General features: G+C 48.7%; 1 protein-coding gene across 2 annotated transcripts in view; it reads right to left on the bottom strand.

Moving 5' to 3' along the window:
- Window positions 1-1636: 1636 nt before the first annotated feature.
- The window catches only part of HS1BP3 (HCLS1 binding protein 3), a 174696-nt gene continuing 156747 nt past the window's right edge, over window positions 1637-19585 (bottom strand). Inside the window, exons 8-10 of one of the 2 annotated variants that reach the window (XR_004669733.3) lie at window positions 14381-14551; window positions 5665-5905; window positions 1637-4767 (exon numbers count right to left, since the gene is read on the bottom strand). Coding sequence is in view for 1 of the 2 variants with exons in the window: in XM_034952683.3 (XP_034808574.2) it covers window positions 14524-14551 (28 nt within the window). In the remaining variant the exon portion in view is untranslated. Of the gene's footprint in view, window positions 4768-5664; window positions 5906-14362; window positions 14552-19585 lie in introns of those variants that run through there. The other variant, XM_034952683.3, reaches the window with a different exon arrangement.

The following is a 19585-nucleotide window of genomic DNA, read 5'->3' as shown; positions in this document are numbered from 1 at the left end:
TGCCTGGACTGTTCCTTAATGAGCTCACCCAAGCACATGGTCTTTCCCTTCCACACACTCACCCACATTTATATTCTGCAGAGTGATCCTGGCGAAAATGATTCTTTCATTGCCTGCCTAACCGGACGAGCAAAGCCCCCAGGGGTTATTTGGACAAGGGTATAAAAGATCTCAAGAATGTGACCTGACCCAAAGAGCCCAAAGGGAATAATGGAAGCTTCTGCCAGGTCTTTGGGGATTAAGTGATGGGTATGGGGGCGGGTGGATGACTCTGTAATGGTCCTATTTCTGATGCACCAATAGGGACACAGTCTTAAAACAGGAAGAAGAACAAAGGGGAATGAACGTGCTCTGCAGTGGGCTGGGGAGCAGGGCAGGCTGATCACGCTTCAAAAAGCACTGTTTCCTCTTCCTTCACTATATATCATGACTCTGGGAATTAAAGTTCGTGCTTTGAGCAATGTTTGTGTGTGCTTATGTGTGTATAAATTGTGTGCCTCCATGTGTGGATTTGTGTCCCTTTATATGTGTGTGTGTTTGAGCGGATCATTATCTGTTTGATGACCTGAGAGAACGAGGACTGTGGGTGTCAGAAGCCCATGTTCAGGTAGGCAGTTGCAGGAAGCAGAGATCTGCAAGCTGGGGCAGGAGTCCCAGCTCCACTGTCTTGTCGGATTTGACCATTAACCACCAGTTCTCAGGGTTGTATCTGGGCAAGAGGCTGAGGCTGGGGCAAGGCCGGTCACAGTGCAGCTGCGGGAGCACTCAGGGCAGAGTGTGACCCTGAAGTCCCAGAGGTGACCTCATGAGGACTGTATACTGGTAGGAGACCTAGAAAAAGAACAAAATGTCCTGTCCCTAAGCCCAAGCCCAACTTGACTAGTGTCCCTAAGCCGAAGTCCAACTTGACTTATTCTGCTGATCACCCCTGCCTTCCCCCAAGGCCAACAATGGCATTGGACTAGAGCAAACAAAATGATTCAGACTTTGGGAAATAGACTGTTCTGGATTCTGGTGTCTTCCAGATTGCCTGACAGGGGAAGAAAATGGAAAGGGTGGAGCACACTAGGGTTAGACCATTTGCTCAGGGAGGTGGCTTGGAGTTTCACACTGAAGAGATGAGAATGTGGAGCTGCTCTAAGGGAATGTCATACAATGAGGACAAGCTCTGTTCAGCCCTGGGGCTGCATGAAGAAGAAAAGCTGACCAGAACTCAGCCTCTCCCTCAGGTGGGTTGAGGATGCTACCCCAACCTGGGACCCTCCTTAGTATCATCTATCCTGTCTTGCTCTCAGCCACTTTCAGCCCAAGGCTGTAGTCCAGGCTGTAATCTTCTTGGCAACTTCATAAGGACCTTCATCCATAAGGACATGTATGGATGAAACCCTTTGGGCCCTGCTGGAGATCTGGATATCTGCAGCCTCAGATGAGCCGTGGATGGTCAGGGCCAGAGAAAGAGCAATTTCAGTCACTCTGAAGCCTGAAGAGTTGGTTTCCAGGGCTTCTTGATGAATTTATTTCCCAATTTCTATCCCATCTCCTAGAACTGAAGCTGGCGCTGAGTAGATACTCCATAAATCTTTGTTGAATGGTTTATTAGACTGTTCTTGCACTGCTATAAAGAAATACCTGAGACTGGGAAATTTATAAAGAAAAGAGGTTTAATTGGCTTAAGTTTCTGCAGGCTGTACAGGAAGCATAGTGGCATCTGCTTCTGGGGAGGCCTCAGGAAGCTTCCAATCATGGCAGAAGGCGAAGGCCAAGCAGGCACATCACATGGTGAGAATGGGAGCAAGGTCGGGAAGAAGGCGCCACACACTTTTAAATGACCAGATCTCATGAGAACTAACCATCTGAAGACAGCACAAAGTCATGAGAGGTCTGCCCCCATAAGCCAGACACTTTCCACCAGGCCCCACCTCCAGCATTAGGGATTACAGTTCAACATGAGATTTGGTGGGGAACAATATACAAACTATAGCCAATGGATGGATCAAATAATATGTAAGAGTCAACTTCTCTGCCTTACTAAGCAGAGCCCGGACATCCCAGATGGTTTTTTGGTGATTTCTAAAAGAGCAGATTCCTAGATTTAACCATCATTAGGTAACATTAAAGAAGAGCATTAGTTATATCACCAAGGAGACTTTAGTTATAATATATGACCTTTTCATTTTGTGTCAAATCTGTTTTATTTGCTGGTAAACAAAATCACTGTACAGGAAATACGTTTTTTATTATTGTGCAGTTCTTTTTACATGTGAATCCATAAAGTTCATTTTTGCAACAGTCTTTGGGAATATGAAGGGTAGTGCAGTTTTATTATTCCCATTTTACAGCTGAGCATGTTAAGGCTAAATGTATTCCTAAATCCATATAGCTGAGAAGGAACTGACTTGGGATTCCATACCTGGTGCCTTTCTATAGCCCCACAGGTTACTTTCTACTGGAGAAGCTGAGCCTTCAAAGTGTGCGACTTTCCTTTTGTTCTATCAAGTGAGAGGTGGTACTCAATCTGGTTTTCCTGGAAATGCTCTTACAAGCCAGATGCAGGCCCTGAACAACTCTGCAATTACCAGGGAGAGGATATAATTAGGGGAAAAAGCTGGGTGGGCTTTATTCTGGAAATCTCACTGGTGATGAACTCTATTATTAGCAGACAAGATGATGTGTGGGAAAGAAAAGAAGTTGGTTCTGGTCCCTGCTCAGTCCCTGACCCAGAGTCAGGGTGCACTCTATTCCCAGGGGTGCTCTCTGGATTCTGCGCCTAAGGCCATCTCTCTGTGAGCTCAGTGCGAAAGCTGCCAAGTGAAACACAGGCATCACGGTTCCAGTGATGACCACTCCCCACCCCCCAGGTCCTGATGGTGCCCCCGCTTTCCCCAAAACCAAGTCCTGGACAGTGCTCCAACCCCACTGTGACCCTGTGCCGAGCTGGCCACCCCGTGTCAATTGCTGGTGGTTATTTGCTGCTGGCGCTCAAAATGGGAAGCTTAGTTGCAGTCTTAGCATGGATGGCTATTTCACTTCTGATTTCCATCAAAATGCACTGACCTTTTCCATCTAGTTTCCCAACCTATAAAATTGGTGTTCGAGCAGCTGCTGTGTGGTGTTCTCATGGGGTTCGTCGGGGGGGAGAATAACACGAAATGAGCTGTTGCCCTCTGTGTCACAACGTCTTATGCATTCTTCAAAACTGCCCTACAAGGTAGAGCTCTTACCCCCATTTTATTTATATATTTATTTATTTATTTATTTTTGAGATGGAGTTTTGCTCCTGTTGCCCAGGCTGGAGTACAATGGCGCAACCTCAGCTCACTGTAACCTCCACCTCCTGGGTTCAAGCAATTCTCCTGCCTCAGCCTCCTAAGTAGCTGGGATTACAGGCACCTGCCACCATGCCTGGCTAATTTTTTGTATTTAGTAGAGACAGGGTTTCACCATGTTAGTCAGGCTGGTCTCAAACTCCTCACCTCAGGTGATCCACCCGCCTCGGCCTTCCAAACTGCTGGGATTACAGGCATGAGCCACTGCACCCGGCCTTCTTACCCCCATTTTATGGTGGAGAGATTTATACATGGAGGGATTTAGTAACCCCTGAGGAAGGAAAAAAGCCCCTGAGATTTGGAAGCTGGCCTTCCATTCACGGCTAGCCTGTGTTCTTGTCCTCCAGGACATAAACACCCTCACAGGGTGCTGACCTCAGACAAGGCTACGCTGAGACTACGATAAAATGAGACAAAGCAAGACCGTGTCATAATTTTTTCTAAGCACCGACAAAAACAATGTCAGTGTACCACAGCGAAATACCAAACACCCCCTCTTGGCCAAAATGAGTGACTGTTACTTCTTTTCCTGCTACAGCTGTATCCTTGTTGCCATCTCCCTTCCTTATAGATGTGATTTATTGAGACACTGGGTCACAGAATTGCCCCCAGTTTCTTACAGCTGCCAATTGAAAGTAAACTGCCACTTCCTTACTGACATGGTTTGGCCATGTCCCCACCCAAATCTCAACTTGAATTGTACCTCCCAGAATTCCCATGGGTTGTGGGAGGGACCCAGGGGGAGGTAATTGAATTATGGGGAGCTGATCTTTCCTGTGCTATTCTTGTGGTAGTGAATAAGTCTCATAAAATCTGATGGTTTTATCAGGGGTTTCCATTTTTGCTTCTTGCTCATTTTCTCTTGCCGCCACCATGTAAGAAGTGCCTTTCACCTCCCACCATGATTCTGAGGCCTCCCCAGCCATGTGGAACTGCAAGTCCAATTGAACCTCTTTTTCTTCCCAGTCTCAGGTATGTCTTCATCAGCAGCATGAAAATGGACTAATACACTTACCCTCCCCCCAAATCACTCAAATCAACCCCAATTCTATCATAGGTTTTGTCTAACTCCCTCTTACTAAGACACCCTGGTGTGTATTCTCTCTCACTGCAGTAATTAATAAACCTAGCTTATTCAACCACAAGTGTGTTCTTGGTGGTCTCTGCTGGAAGATGTTGGTTCTTGTCCAGGGTCCTACAATTGAAGGGTGAAGACTGGATTCAAACTCAGGAAGCAGGCTTTTCTGATTCCAGAATCCACATGGGACCTCCTGTCTAGGAGAGTGGAAAGAATGAGCAATCTCAGCACCACCAAATGCTCCAGCCCCCAAAGGGAAGGTCAGAATTCCAGCATCCAGTCTCGGCCTTGGTTATGGTGTTACGTTTTGCACTTCCCGTGTGCTTGGAAGGGGTCCCAGCTAGGTAGCTTTCCACTTGTCAACTGAAAGAGGAGACAGAGAAATCTAAGCCCCCCTCATCTGTCATGTGGTCACAGCCCGTGGACAGGCCAGCAGCATGAAGATGCCCGCAGCCTGCACAGGGACTGTCCCACCCGCCCACGGCCCCACCCTCTCTGTGCCTGGCACATGGAGGATGCCATGTGTTCTGTCAGCAAGAGCAGCTGAAACCCCTTTTCCCAGTATTGTCCTTTTTCCTGATGACTTCTCTACAGCAGTATCCTTGATCCCAGCAGGACACTAGCCTGGGATTTAAGAAGATGAGTAGCTACTCTCTCAGACCCCCTGGGGCCCAACAGTCCATATGCCTACTAGCTTTTGACCTAGACTTTGGCATAGCTCCCTTCTGGGAGTTCTGGCACAGGTACCAGGGGATCATCTTGCCTCTGTGGCTGCTGAGATAGCAACAATTACTATGGTCACCCATTACCAGCACTATTTACAAAAGATTGGACTGTGCCAGAGCGTGTTTTATACTTCTTTGATTTTTTAAAAACCCTATGAGGTGGATATTATTGCCATTTTACAAATGAAGAAACTGAGACTCAGAAAGTTTGGTATTAACCTAAACAGACACAGCAGGTAAGTGGCAGAGCCAAGATTTGAAGGCAGAGCTTTCTCCAAGTCACTCTACTTAGTCCTTCTCTCCAGGCCCTGAGCATCCAGGTGTCCTCCATGCACCTGGGAAGCTGCACAGGTCATTCAAGGTTGCAGTGGATACTGGGCTGAGCTGAGACCCACACTCGGGATGGAAGGTCTTAATTTCCAGTTATGGAGACTGCTGCTGCTGCTGCTGCTGCTGCTGCTGCTGCTGCTGCTGCTGGCCTCCCTGGGGACAGCTGCCTTACCCAAGGTTATGTCCCGCCTTAAGGGCAGCCTACCTGATCAAAGGGGAAGATGTAAAGGCCTGGTCCATGCTCCAGCTGGGGATAACTCTGAAGGGCCATCCCAGTTTCAGGGTTCCCCGTGGGCTCAGTGGAAGCCTGGTTGTGACTGCATCGCAGCCAGCCTCTCCATCTGCCTGATCCCACTGCCACCTTCTCCGTAGGCGTTCATCCCGAGGCTCTCCTTGGGAATCTTCCTGCACTCCGTTCTCTGCAGTCTGCTTCTGGGGAGCTCCACCTGCAACAAGAGTGTTTTTCAGAATTAGCTGGGGGCTTGCAGTTTTACCTACTGCAATGCCTGGCTTACAATGCCTAGAGGAAGGTGGTATCCCCAGCAGGCAGGACGGGCATTCCTGTGTCCTCAGCTTCAGTCATCATGGGCTGGAAGCAGACGAACTATTCAATGGGCTTTGGGCTCTGACCTGTTTAAAAGAATTTCTCTGCTGCAGATGTCCAGTTGAATACTTTTTAAGCCCAGAATTAGCCTTTTCTTAAAAAAAAAAATTTCAGGCCAGGCGCAGTGGCTCACGCCTGTAATCCCAGCACTTTGAGAGGCTGAGGGGGGTGGATCACGAGGTCAAGAGATCAAGACCATCCTGGCCAACATGATGAAACCCCGTCTCTACTAATAATACAAAAATTAGCTGGGCGTGGTAGTGCATGCCTGTAGTCCCAGCTACTTGGGAAGCTGAGGCAGGATAATCACTTGAACCTGGGAAGTGGAGGCTGGAGTGAGCCGAGATTGCGCCACTGTACTCCAGCCTGGCGACAGAGCAAGACTGAAAAAAAACAAAAAACAAAAAACAGCTGGTCTGAAGGTAGTGAGTTATCGCATTGATTGTTCACAGTCAGTTACAGACTGAACCCCTTGTTCTACCCTTTTCCCCCTTCTCACTACTGCACTTGACTAGTCTTACAAAACATTTAAAAATAAAAAATTTCGGGATTAGAGGGCCTGATAGTTCAAGTTTATTATTAAGGTAAATAAAGGATATCAACTTCTCTAGTTTAACCTCTAAAGCAAAATAAATCATTGACAAGACTTCCACTAGAGCAAATAGCCTGGTAATTAAGATGCTATTACCTGATTTGACCAATTTATCATCTGTTTAGTTCTGCTACAGGCCAGTCTCTGTGCTGGGGGTTAGGGAGGCAGCGATGAATGAGAGCATTTCTGCCTGTTGAAAAGTTCACCCTCTTGTAGGAGAGGTTGACATAAACCAGTCATAATAAAAGTCTTAATGATAATAGTTTCGAGGGTCCAGACTTGGGTTGAAAATGCTGAATGAAAAAAAAAATAGTTGCCAAGTGTTGTGACTCATGCCAGAATCCCAGCTACTTGGGAGGCCAAGGTGGGAGGATTGCTTGAGGCCAAGAGTTTGAGGCTGCAGTGAGCTATGAGCCAGCCTAGATGACAGAGCAAGACCCTGTCTCTAAAAAAATTAAAAAGTGGCTGGGCATGGTGGTTCACACCTGTAATCATGCCCAGCACTTTGGGAGGCTGAGGCGGGCAGATCACCTGAAGTTAGGAGTTCAAGACCAGCCTGGCCAACATGGTGAAACCCTGTCTCTACTAAAAATACAAAAAATTAGCCAGGCATGGTGGCAAGTTCCTATAATCCTAACTACTCGGGAGGCTGAGGCAGGAGAATCGCTTGAACTGGGGAGGCAGAGGTTGCAGTGAGTGGAGATTGTGCCATTGCACTCCAGCCTGGGCAACAAGAGGGAAACTCTGTCTCAAAAAATAAAAGTAAATAAATAAATAAATAAATAAAAGAAAAAAATAGTGAAATTATATTTCCATACTTAGTTGAATGAAAATTATGAGTAGGCATATAAGAAACGTGTCATCCCAAGCTCTTATAAAGAGCAGCAGGATGTGAGACTGTGTTAACCTTTCTGGCTGGCATCAGGCAGCCTCAGCTGTAACCTTGTGGTGTTGACGCTACCCAGGCCCTTTAGAAAAGGCTTCTTGAGCATGATTTTGTGTGAAAGTGGTCAAAGGGTTTGTCCCCTTCCGGTCACCCTGCCAACCTCTTAAGAGTTACTGCTCTTAAAATATTAGTTGCCTGTAGCTCTTTTCTACTTAAATATCTGCAATGCTTCCCCTCTCATCCCATTGCCCTTTGGATGAAGTTCAACCTCTTTTCTTGCATCACTCACCAGAAAGCTCTTTTTTTGTGGTCCCATTGGGCCACTCCTCAGACCCTGAACTCAGGAGACCTTTCAAAGAAGTCCAGGTCTCCTTGCCTTCACTCCTGCTGGTCCCCTTTCCTGGAATTCCTTCTTCTCTTCTTTTGACCAGTCACTAGGCACAGCTTTCAGGCCAGCTAAAATTTCGTCTCCTCTACAAACTCTTCCCCGAACACTTCAACCTGAAGGGACCTCTCCTTTACCTTTCATGGGAAAATGAACCCCTGTGGCCCTGGTGGCCCTTCCTTCTGGTCTTGACCTGTCATTTTAATGTGTTCTGCCACCCGGTCTTCTAGGAGTCTACAATTCTCCCTAGCAGGACCTGTAATGAATGTGGCAGGGTCAAGTTTGGTGTCCAGAGGGGCATCCTAGAGGGTTGTTTGGGGACCAGCATTGCTTGCCCTCCATGCTGACTTACAGGGAGGGACACAGCTAAAAACCAAGAGCTGCTCCCTTCATCTCTTTATCAAGACCTGGTAAATTGGCCTCCTCCAAATATTGAACAAAATCAATTCAACTACTTTGGGAAAGAGGTAGCATTTTTCACTGTTGAGAATAAGTTAATCCTACTTCCTTTTCTTTTTAAGGAAAGCAATAAATCAAAAGAGAGGGAGAGAGAAGAAAAAAACAAAAACAAAAACAAAAAAAACCTGCCTCTCTGTAACCCTGTCTTACTCCCTGGGAACAGTGTAACCTGGCCTCAATCCCAAAAAGCAGAAGGAAAGTATTTTTCAAAATGTTAATGGCCCTGAAAATTTGAGTTCAGTTCCTTTTTTTTTTTTTTTTTAAGATATATTCTGACTCTGTGTTGCCCAGGCTGAAGGCACGATCTCAGCTCACTGCAACCTGTGCCTCCTGGTTTCAAGCGATTCTCCTGCTTCAGCCTCCCAAGTAGCTGGGATTACAGACATGTGCCACCACGCCTGGCTAATTTTTAAATTTTTAGTAGACGGGATTTTGCCATGTTGGCCATGCTGGTCTGGAAATCCTGACCTCAAGTGATGCACCTGCCTCAGCCTCCCAAAGTGCTGGCATTACAGGTGTGAGACGCTGCACCCAGCCGAGTTCCATTTTTCTGAAAACTGAATTGGGATCCCTGCATGTGTTTGTATGTTTATGTTTGTGCTGTGTATGTGCATGTGTGAAGGTGCTGGCCTGTGCATGGTATATGTCCCGATGTGTGTGTGTGTCCAAATGTCTGCTCACGTGCTCTTACTCTTAATAAGTCTAAAACTGACCTGGAATGGTGCAACTAGAACTAGAAGGGAACACCCAGGCCAGTCCTTCCCTGTATGGGGGAGGAAGCTGATCCACAGTGGAACAGGATTTATGAAGGGACACAGGAGGTCGGCTGCACCCCAACTCAAATTTTTCAAAACAGAGATGCAGCAACTCACAAGAGTACACTCTGTTCTCTGGCTCCCAAACTGCCAAGGGTGTGCCCTGGCAAGGGGTTCTCAGACACCCTCAGCCAGCCTCAGCCACAGGCAAGTCTCTGAACTAAATTGCTCCTTGGCCTTTGCTGCCTTAGCAAAAGCAGAAACCACAAGCCTTCCCCACCCAGCAGGGCCTAGAAGCCTGGCTCTGGCAACTTCTGGAAAGGCCTCCTGCTTGTCTGTCTGGGTACCAAGCTGAGACCCTGAATGAGGTTCATTCTTTTCTGGGGCTGCTGTTTTTCTCTCCTGTTAGTTCCTTGCTTTTCCAAGACAGCCAAGAGGAAACCAAAGTTCCCATTGCTGTGCAGAGTCTCTTGGCACTTTCTAAAGAGAACACCCACCAGTCTTGGGGTGAGGGAATTTTAAATCAGCAGTTTACTGATGAAGAGTCAGGGGCTCAGGGGCGGAAAGTGACTTGCCTGGGCCTTGCTCTGTTGGCACCCCCAACCCCAGCTGGCCATGGAAACTCGGACTTCATGCAGGCAGGGTTCCAGAGGGCTGAGGAACCCACCATTTCTGCCTCTACCGGTCTCAGGGCCCGGGAAGATGATCCATGTAGGGGCAGTCAGTCAGAGATGGGGTGCACAGTTATTCTGGGATTTCCCCAGACTGCCCCTTGGGTTCCACAGATAGTAGCTGAGCACCCTCCGAGGGCTCAGTTGCTGTGTTAGGTGTCTGCACATGCACCATCTTATTCAACTGCCATGAAAGCCGAGCCCAGTGAGAGCATGCAATCTCTTCTATAGCAGAGGGAGCCAGGCTCCTGAGGGAGGCCAGGGATGGCACTGCTCACTTGTGGCCATGTCTGAGGGGTATGCTATGAGGACCATGCTACCCATCACGGCAGCAAAATAGAAAGATAATAACAAGCTGTTCGGATCTGATGAGAGTTGGAACTGGTGGGAAGTGAACCAGGTAAGGCCTGTGGCAAAGTCATCAGTGTGGCAAGGGTCAGAAGAGGTGTGGCCAGGCTCTGCAGATCACTTTGTATCCATCCTTGCCCCATCTGATTCCCGCATCCATTGGGAAGGACAAGTAGAGGGCCTGGCACTTAGGAGATGGGGCCAGGATAGAGCTGTGTGTGTTTAGGAAGAAAGCCGCAAGCTGGTATGGTCTATTATGGACTGAATGCTTGTGTCTTCCCAAAATTCATGTGTTGAAACCCTAACCCAAAATGTGATGGTATTAGGAGGTAAGGGCTTGGGGAGCTGATTTCACTTAGATGGAGTCATGAGGGCGAGGCCACCGTGATGGGATTAGTGTCCTTATAAGAAAAGGAAGAGACCAGAACACGCTCTCTCTACCACGTGAGGACACAGTGAGAAGGCAGCTCTCTCCCAGTCAGCATGACAGCCCTCACCAGAGCCCGGACATTCTGGCACCTGGATCTGAAACTTCCAGCCTCTGGAGAGGTGAGAAATAAATTTGTGTTGCTAAGCCACTCAGTCTATGCTATTTTGTTGTGGAAGCCCCAGCTGTTTCTTTAATCTGAGCTCTAGGGGAACTGAGACAGTGGTGGGGGAATGTGTGCCCAGCAGTGGGGAGATGGAGCATGGGGAGGAGGGGGTGTGAAACAGACAGGGCTGGAGTGGGAGTCAGAATGCATCCAGACCCTTGCCTGGCTGCACCAACTTGCCATCTTCCTTCTACCTGGGCTGGGCGAGACAGGTAACGCCTTCAGAGAGCCTGCTTTGGAGGAAGCAGTGATTTCTGGGCCAGACATGCAGTTTAGTGCCCCAGTATGTAATTAGAGTGTGCAGAGCCATGGCAGCTGGGCCCGTGGTGGGCCTGGCACTGGGCTCTCTGTCTGTGGTCACAGCTAGCCTGTGTCTGGCCAGGCATAGGCTCAGCTGACCTCAGAGCTCCTTCCCTCCCCTCCTGAGAAGATGTGCGCTCTCACAGCTTTATTCCCAGGGAAGCTGAATTGCCAGAGTCTCCTGGGTGCTTAGAGGGGTCAGACCTTCCCTCAGGCCCTTTACCTGAGAGCCTTCTCTTCAGCCCATGGCCCAGCACTCCCCTTTCTAATGAGCTGAATTTCTGCTGTGAGTCCTTGTAGCTGAAGGACCCGGGACCAGGGCCTCCTGATCACGATGGGTTTGGCCCCACTGGCATTGGAGTATTGACTTGGTCTCCAATGTGGAGACACGGAGGGAAGCACTTCCTGATAGGGTCATGCAATAAGGATCCTGGGGTTGGGGAGTCATACAGCCTCTTGGGGAGGCCACCGTGAGATTTCTGACCAGAGTGAAACTAGGATCCTTCCAGCTGGAAAGCCTTGCATCCTGCGAGCTTCCTCTTTTAAGGGGCTCAGCGGAACTGATTTCCAAATTCTCATATCTGCAGCCCCAAGATGCTTTCTGCAGCCTCTAGAAGTCTGATCAGGCTGTTTAAATTTGCTTTTGGACAGCCAAATGGGAAGTGAGGAGGAGGAGGAGAAGAAGAAGAGAGAGGGGAATAGGAAAGGGGGATTATATGGAGCTAGTATGGTGATATTTGAGAAAGATCTGGCCCAAATTTAGGGCCTGTGGACTCCTGGGCAGCCCCAGTTCTGTGTTTTCAAGGTGGTGGTTTAGATGCCCTATTTTATTTTTTTCCCTCCCCTCCCTTCCCCTCCCCTCCCCTCCCTCCATCCCTCCCTCTTTCTTTTCTTTTCTTTTCTTTTCTTTTTTTCTTTCTTTCCTTTCTTGAAGGAGTCTCACTCTGTTGCCTAGGCTATAGTGCACTGGCGCAATCTCAGCTCACTGCAATGTCCACCTCTTGGGTTCAAGCAATTCTCCTGCCTCAACCTCCCGAGTAGCTGGGATTAAAGGTGCACTCCACCATGCCTGGCTAAGTTTTTGTATTTTTAGTAGAGACAGGGTTTCACCATGTTGGCCATGCTGGTCTCAAACTCCTGACCTCAGGTGAGCCACAAACCTCGGCCTCCCAAAGTGCTGGGATTATAGGCTTGAGCCACTGTGTCCTGCCTGGATGCCCCATTTTCTTGTATCTTTTATGAAATGAAAGACTTAAGAATTCAGGCATCTGGGAAAGGAACTGTGGCCCCTGAAGGCAGCCTCCCTCCTGCTCCTCTGCTCAGCCCTACAGCCAACCTAGCCTTCTCCATAAGCCCCACTTCTTTCCCCTGGAAGGGGAAGCTTGGCTCTGTTCCAGGGGCATACCCAGAGGGATGTCTCCAGCCCAGTAGAAGTGAGTCCACTGCGAGGATGAGCTTAATCAGATCTGAGAGCTTCTCCTTCAAGCCGCACAAGAAGTGTTGACAGATTTGGCAGCATTTAAAAATGCTTGTTGCAGCTTTTGATAAGGCAGGTAAGGGTGTCCCAACAGGCCTATCCAAACTATCCCCACCAGTGTTTTGTATAGCTAAGGAGACTGAGGCCTGGAGACATGAAGAGCTCTTCCCAGGTCACACATCAGAGTGAGAGCACCTTGGTCTGGAGATCCCTAGGTAGGATGTAGGGTTGTGGCTACTGAGGCCAGGATGGACCCTCCTCCATGGCTGCAGACCACCTCTTGGGTGTCTGGTTGGTCTCACTTGGCTTCTGGCCAAGCGCATTCACAACAGCATCTCAAAGCCAGACTGTTGGCTCAGGGCCTCAACCTGTCTGGGTCCAGGCGCAAAGTTAACATGGGCTCTGCCTCTCCGTTCATCTGCTTTTGAGTGTGGCTTGTAGGTCACCCCATAACCTGGGGGTTCAGGCAAAATTCTGTTGCTGAAATGCAAAAGAGGCAGCACCATTGGGGGATGGAGCCACTGGCAGTGCAGGGAAAAGGGCTCCTCGCCTGTTCTGTCATTGTCTTGCAGCCTGTGGTTCATCCTTTCAGTCCTCCGCGCCTTGGGATTTTCCATTTGCTTGGTGGAGAAGTTGAATGGAGCTAGCCCTGTGCTTCAGGGCTGCTCTCCTCCCCCTTCATCACTGTAGGCTTCCCAGGCAACTGTTTGACCAAACCTTGTGAGTCCTAGCCCCTCTTACTACTTTCTCTGATGATAACATTTGCAGGCCAAGGGGAAACCCAATTACTGTACCCTTTTGTCGTTTTTGAATTACTCCCTAATCCATCTATTAAAAAACAACCTCAAGCAGGATCCTAAATAAATGGGCTTTAATCAAGAGAATTATCATGTGATTCATTCTCCCTCAGGGCAGAGATGCAATTTATCTTTCAGCAAAGGGCACAGCAACTTAACATACCCAGATTAAGAACAATGGCCATCCGTCCCCAGGAGAAGGCTAAAGCATTTAGTGTTAGTGCCCAGGGCTCTGACCCCATTAGAGACTTCTCCGCTGGAGTTCTCATAATGGTGACATCTTAACTGAAATGGAGAAGGGAAGGCACCCAGCGTGGCCAGGGGCCCAGCAGAGCTGGGTCAGGTGGTGACCCCTCCTCTTCATGGGGACAGCAGGGGCCGCCAGCCTCCGGAGCCCCTGAATATTTGCTCAACTGCTTCTTGCTCCCTGCTAAGTCAGTCGCATTCCAGATGCAGCAAGGAGGATGCCCCCAAGAACAGGGGCAGAGCACTTTCCTAGACTGTTGTGTCCTCCCTACAGTTGTGGGGGGTGGCCCATGGGTGTGAGGAGACAGGGGTCGGAGTGGGGGCGACACTCCTGCGATCAGCCCCAGTTTAAGGCCTCTGCAGGTGCTGACCTACTCTACAACTGACTCATGGGCCAGGAATACAGAATCAAATCTGTTTTTCTTTCCTTCCTTAGGAAAAAGCTGTAATTGCTCCTCCTCAGCCCAACTTGGGAGAAGGCTGATTTCTTCCCCAGACTTGTCTGAATGCTCGCAGCCCCTGCCCTTCACCAGGGCCAGGACCGCTCAGGTCTCCGTTCCCTTCCAGCCCAAGGCAGCACCCACTGCACCCTCCTCTTCCCTGGGCCCTGCTTGCCAGAGGCCTGGAGTCCAAGGGACCTGAAGGGGCTGCAGTGGCCACGTTGTGAGCTGAGTTATGACTAAACCCTCCCAGAACCTTAGAACTTCCAAGGAGTGTAGAACCACTTGGCAATTTAAACCATTTCAGAACCAGAGAATTATAGAAAAGTAGAATCTTAGGTTTAGAAACGATCTTTAAGGTAATCTACCTTCTTTCCAGCACAGCAGCCTTGCCTGCCTTCTTTCCTTATCCACAGTCTCCTTGAGAAGAAGCTGGGCCTTGTGGGAAACTTCCCAGGGCTTCTTTCCTTCCTGGACCTCTGGGAGACCACACCTTTCAGTCCCTTTGCCGTTACGAGGGGCCAAGTGGCATTTCTGACCTGTGAGATAGGAGCAAAAGTAATGTTTGTCACAATTCTGAGCTGAGGCAGTGAAAATCCCTGAGCCATTCCCCAGGGAAGAGGGAAGTCCCTCTTCCCTTTCGGGACTGATCACAGACAAGTGCCTGTGTTGAGACAGCAAAGCCCCAGATCAAAGCAGCTAGGCCCACCGAGGCACTGCAAGAAGACAGTGCCCTGGAGGGCTGCCCGAGTTGCAGCAGACTTTGCATGAGCAAGGGTTAAGCTTGTTGAGATCTGGGGGCTGTTGGTATAGTAGGACATTATAACCTAGCCTGTCCTGGAGAATATTCCCAGCCTACATTCCAGACGTCCAGGCATGGGAATTCACTATGGGTGAATGAGGCTGTTGGGTTCATTGCTTAGCAGCTGTCAGTTGGAAAGTTTGTTTTTTCCCTTTAACTGAAATCTGCTTCCTCACAACTCCCTTTTCTTTTTTCTTTTCTTTTTCTTTCTTTCTTTCTTTCTTTCTTTCTTTCTTTCTTTCTTTTTTTTTGGAGATGGAGTCTCGCTCTGTTGCCCAGGCTGGAGTGCAGTGGCATGATCTCAGCTCACTGCAGCCTCTGCTTCCCAGGTTCAAGCGATTCTCCTGCCTCAGCCTCCCAAGTAGCTGCTGGCACATGCTGCTACGCCTGGCTAATTTTTTGTATTTTAGTAGAGATGGGGTTTCACTGTGTTGCCCAGGCCGGTCTCGAACTCCTAAGCTCAGACAATCTGCCTGCCTCAGCCTCCCAAAGTGCTAGGATTACAAGTGTGAGCCACCACACCCGGGCCACACCTCAAGTAGGTGAAGCCTTCTGTTCTCAAACTTGAACATGCATCTGAATCACCTGGAGGGCTTGTTAAACACAGTGTTCTAGGCTCCAGTTCCGGTTTCTGATATAGCAGGTGTTATGGACTGATTATATCTGCCCCCACCAATCCTGCCCAAAATTCATGTTTTGACATTTTAACCCCTAATGTGATGGTATTAGGATATGAGACTTCTGGGAGGTGGTCAGGTCATGAGGGTGGAGACTTCACCAATGGGATTAGTGCCCTTATGAAAGGGACCCCAGAGAGCTCTCTTACCCCCTTTCTGCCATGTGAAGTTACAATGAAAAGGCCATTTTCTGCAACCAAAAGAGGGCCCTCATCAGACACCAACCATGCTGGCACTCTGATCTCAGGCTACCAGCCTCCAGAACTGTAAAAATGAAATTTCTGTTGTTTTATAAGCCACCCACCCAGTCTATGGTACTTTTTTATAGCATCACAAACTAAGGTAGTAGGTTTGGGGCAGGACCTGGAAATTTGCATTTTTAGTTAAGTTCCCAGAGGATGCTGCTGCTGGAGGTGTGGAGGCCACACTTTGAGAACAGCTACTTTCTATCTTCTGTTACATCTCTCCAGGAGCCTGCTAGCCCGTGCTGGTCGTGGCTGCAGAGGTGCTCCCACCCTGCCAGGCCACACAGAGCAGAACCCCATGCTTTGATCCCTCCCAGGTTGGTCTGGGTTGGTCGGAGTCTGGTGCTGTTCCCTCCATAGACTGCGAGCCTCAATGGGCAGGGCTTGCAATGTACTCATCCCTGTGGCCCTCAGTCTGACAGTGGTTGGCCACAGCAACAAGTATGTGCTCAGCGAATGTTTTTTGAGTGTGTGGATACCCAGAACAGGAGGAACACGTTGCCCACTTCTGAAATCTTTCACTGAACTTCAGACTCCTGGTACAGAGACCCCTGGGGAGCTCACACTGCCCACCCTGCAGGCATCAGGGCTGATGCTAGCTTCCAGGCATGTTGGAGACCGGATGGTGAATGGGGATGGGCTGCATCCTCTCTCCAGGAGGGCTAAGCCTGGGGGCCCGAGGTATGTGTGTGTGGGTGGTGCCCTGGCTATTCCCATAAAGACCCAGCTTGGCAAGCCCACTCTTGCTGTCGGATCTGCAGATGACTTCTCTTGTGCTTGTACAAGCCAACTCTGACTTCTGGGAAGGATCGTGCTGTCTTGATTGCTGCAAACACAGACAGGTTAGCTCATGCTTGGCTGCACTGACGATGACGTGGGCTCCAGCTTCCTGGGGGGTCTGCTGGGCCAAGTCCTCAGGTTTTCCGCCTGAAATCAATTCATCACATCTCAAGGCACTGCCTCCTGTATCATGTGCCTGGCCAGATCTCAGAGCTCATAGCAATGAGGTAGCCAACACTGGGGACTGTGATCCATTCCTGCTGGGCTTGGGCCCTCAGAGAGCCTGGGCAAGCTATTGCCAGGAAGGGCCATGCCAGGAGCAGCCAAGGACCTCTGATTGTTAGAATCAAGACTGTTAAAGTCAAGGCCGACTTTGGGGTGTCTTGCCCTATCCTGTGGAGAACACTGACCCTGCTGGAGGTCTATGACTTTCTTCCTCCTCCCACTTCTCCCCCGGCCCTCCCCCCTCCCTCCTCCTCCTCCTTCTCTTCCCTTTCCCCTCTCTTCCTTTTCTTCTTCCATCTTACAATTTTTATTATGAAAAGGATTAAACATACAGAAAATTGAGAGGATAACATAATAAACCCACAATACCCATCACCTGGATTTAATAATTGTTAACGTTTTGCTGTATCTGCTTCATTGACTTTTTTTTTTGCTTGAGTATTTTAAAGAATATTACTGACACACGTTTTACCCTAAATACTTTAGTATGCGTCTCTAAAATGCAAAAACAGTTTTCTATATAAACATAATATCGTGATCATATCCATCAAAATTAACACTAATTCCTTAATATCATCTAATAGTCCGTATTAGTGTTTCTGCAATTGTTGCAAAAATGTCTTTTGTGATTGGTTTACTCAAACCAGAATCTAAACCAGATCCACATGTTGCATTAGCTCATTAGGTCCGTTCCCCTCCCCCTTCTTTTCACAGGTGTTGAAGGTCCCATTTATACTAGAAAGTCCTTCCCACTCCCTTTTCCCTGTGGTATAGATGGGTTGAGGAAGCCAGGCCAGTGTTCAGGTCTCCAAGTCCACGGAGGGGTGGATTCCCAGGCAGGGGTCTGAGAGAGAGGCCCAGCCTCCTCCTTCCCCACGCTGAGGGAGTCGCAGGCAGGCATCACCCTGAAGAGACACAGGGCCATCCTGGAGAAACTGTTCCTCCTGGGAAGCCACGTGATGTGCAGAAGGGTAGGGGAAGATGGTACAGAACGAGAATGAAGACTTTGAGACACTTACAGTGACACCAGGTCACTCGGGGAGGGAAGAATCACAGGAGTCTCTAGGGAAGGATCTTTGAAGATGAAGGTCAATGACTCAGAGGCGGTCAGGGCCTTGGGTGCTCTGATCCCTCTGTGGGGGCTGGGCCTGGCCGTGGCCAGGCAGCCTTCTGCCCACACACTGTTCCCTTTGATGGGCGGCTGGACCCGCCCTTCCACTCTCTGAGGGCCCCCTCTCTGGTAGCAACTTCTCTTCTGCCTCCACTTGGGTAATGGGCTGTCATGCGGGCAGCTGCCGGGAGCAGCTGTGACATTATCCAGACCCCACCCCAGGGTCCCCTTGGGCTGCAGCTCTGGCTCAGGCTCCGCCTGGATCCTCTGCTCTGCTTATCCATCTCTTGGGCTGGCTTCCAGGCCGGTGGCTCTGGGCACACTCGCTGCAGACAGAACTTCCCGAGTCAGTCTCACCCCTCATGGTAAGGAGCAAGGTGTGCCTTGGGAAGAACTTGTCAAGCAGTGGTGTTAATGGGGAGATGGCATTTTTTTTCCTATTAAGTGAGAAAAATTAATTTAAAACTTGATAATATCCAGTGTTGGTAAGGGTTCAGGGTAAACAGTCCCTTACTCTCTTGGTAGAGTGTAAATTGGTCAGTCTTTTGGAAAATAAACTGACAATACCTATCAACATTAAAAATGCATGGCTTTTTATTCTTTTTAAATTATTGTTATTATTATTATTTTAAGAAACACGGTGTCTCTCTGTTGCCCAGGCTGGAAGTTCAGTGGTTGATTTTAGCTCACTGCAGCCTTGAATTCCTGGGCTCAAGTGATCCTCCCACCTCAGCCTCCTGAGTAGGTAGGACTATAAGCACGCACAACCACACTCAGCTAATTTTTTTTTTTTTTTTGAGACAGAGTCTTGCTCTGTTGTCGAGGCTGGAGTGCAGTGGTATTGGCTCACTACAACCTCTGTCTCCTGGGTTCAAGCGATCCTCCTGCCTCAGCCTCCCAAATGGCTGGGATTACAGATGCCTGCCACCACACTTGGCTACTTTTTGTATTTCCAGTAGAGATGGGGTTTCACCATGTTGGCCAAACTGGTCTCAAACTCCTGACCTGAAGTGATCCACCCACCTCAGCCTCCCAAAGTGCTGCAATTACAAGCATGAGCCCCCACACAAGCCCCAGCTAATCTTTGTAGAGGAATCTTGCAATGTTGTCCAGGCTGGTCTCGAATTCCTGGTTTTTGGCCTCAAATGACCCTCCTGTCTTGGCCTCTCAAAATGCTGGGATTACAGGTGTGAGCCACCATGCTGGCTTTTCTATCCATTTTTTCATTCAATAAGTATTGAATCCCTACTATGTGCCAGGAGCTATTCGAGGCATTGGGGATATAGCATTGAATTCAGACAGACAAGGTACCTGCTCTTGTGAAAATTATATTTTAGTGGGAAAAGTGGACAATAAATAAATAGAAAGTGTTATTTATAATAAATGCTATGAATAAAAATAAAATATAGTAAGGAGGTATAATGTAGGGTAAGTTGTACCTCCTTCAATCCTTGGGGCTGGGAATTCCATTTCTAGGAAACTCTTACAGAAATGTTTCCACATTTGCACAAAGGCACACACACATTCATAAGAGCAAGAAGTTGCAAACACCCTAGATGCTTAACAGGAGAGGAGCTGGCAAATGAATTGTCCATCCACACAAATGGATAATATGCAGCCATTAAAAACAATGAGGCAGCTCAACTTGTGCCAACAAGGAAGGCTCTCGAAGACATGTTAAACAAAAGCAACATGTCTTAGAGTAGCATATGGCGCAGGATCCAAATAAGTAA

Source organism: Pan paniscus, chromosome 12 (assembly GCF_029289425.2).
Source record: "Pan paniscus chromosome 12, NHGRI_mPanPan1-v2.0_pri, whole genome shotgun sequence".
Classification (NCBI taxonomy): domain Eukaryota; kingdom Metazoa; phylum Chordata; class Mammalia; order Primates; family Hominidae; genus Pan; species Pan paniscus.
Note: the sequence above shows the minus strand (reverse complement) of the source record. Positions and strands in the feature narration are given on the sequence as shown.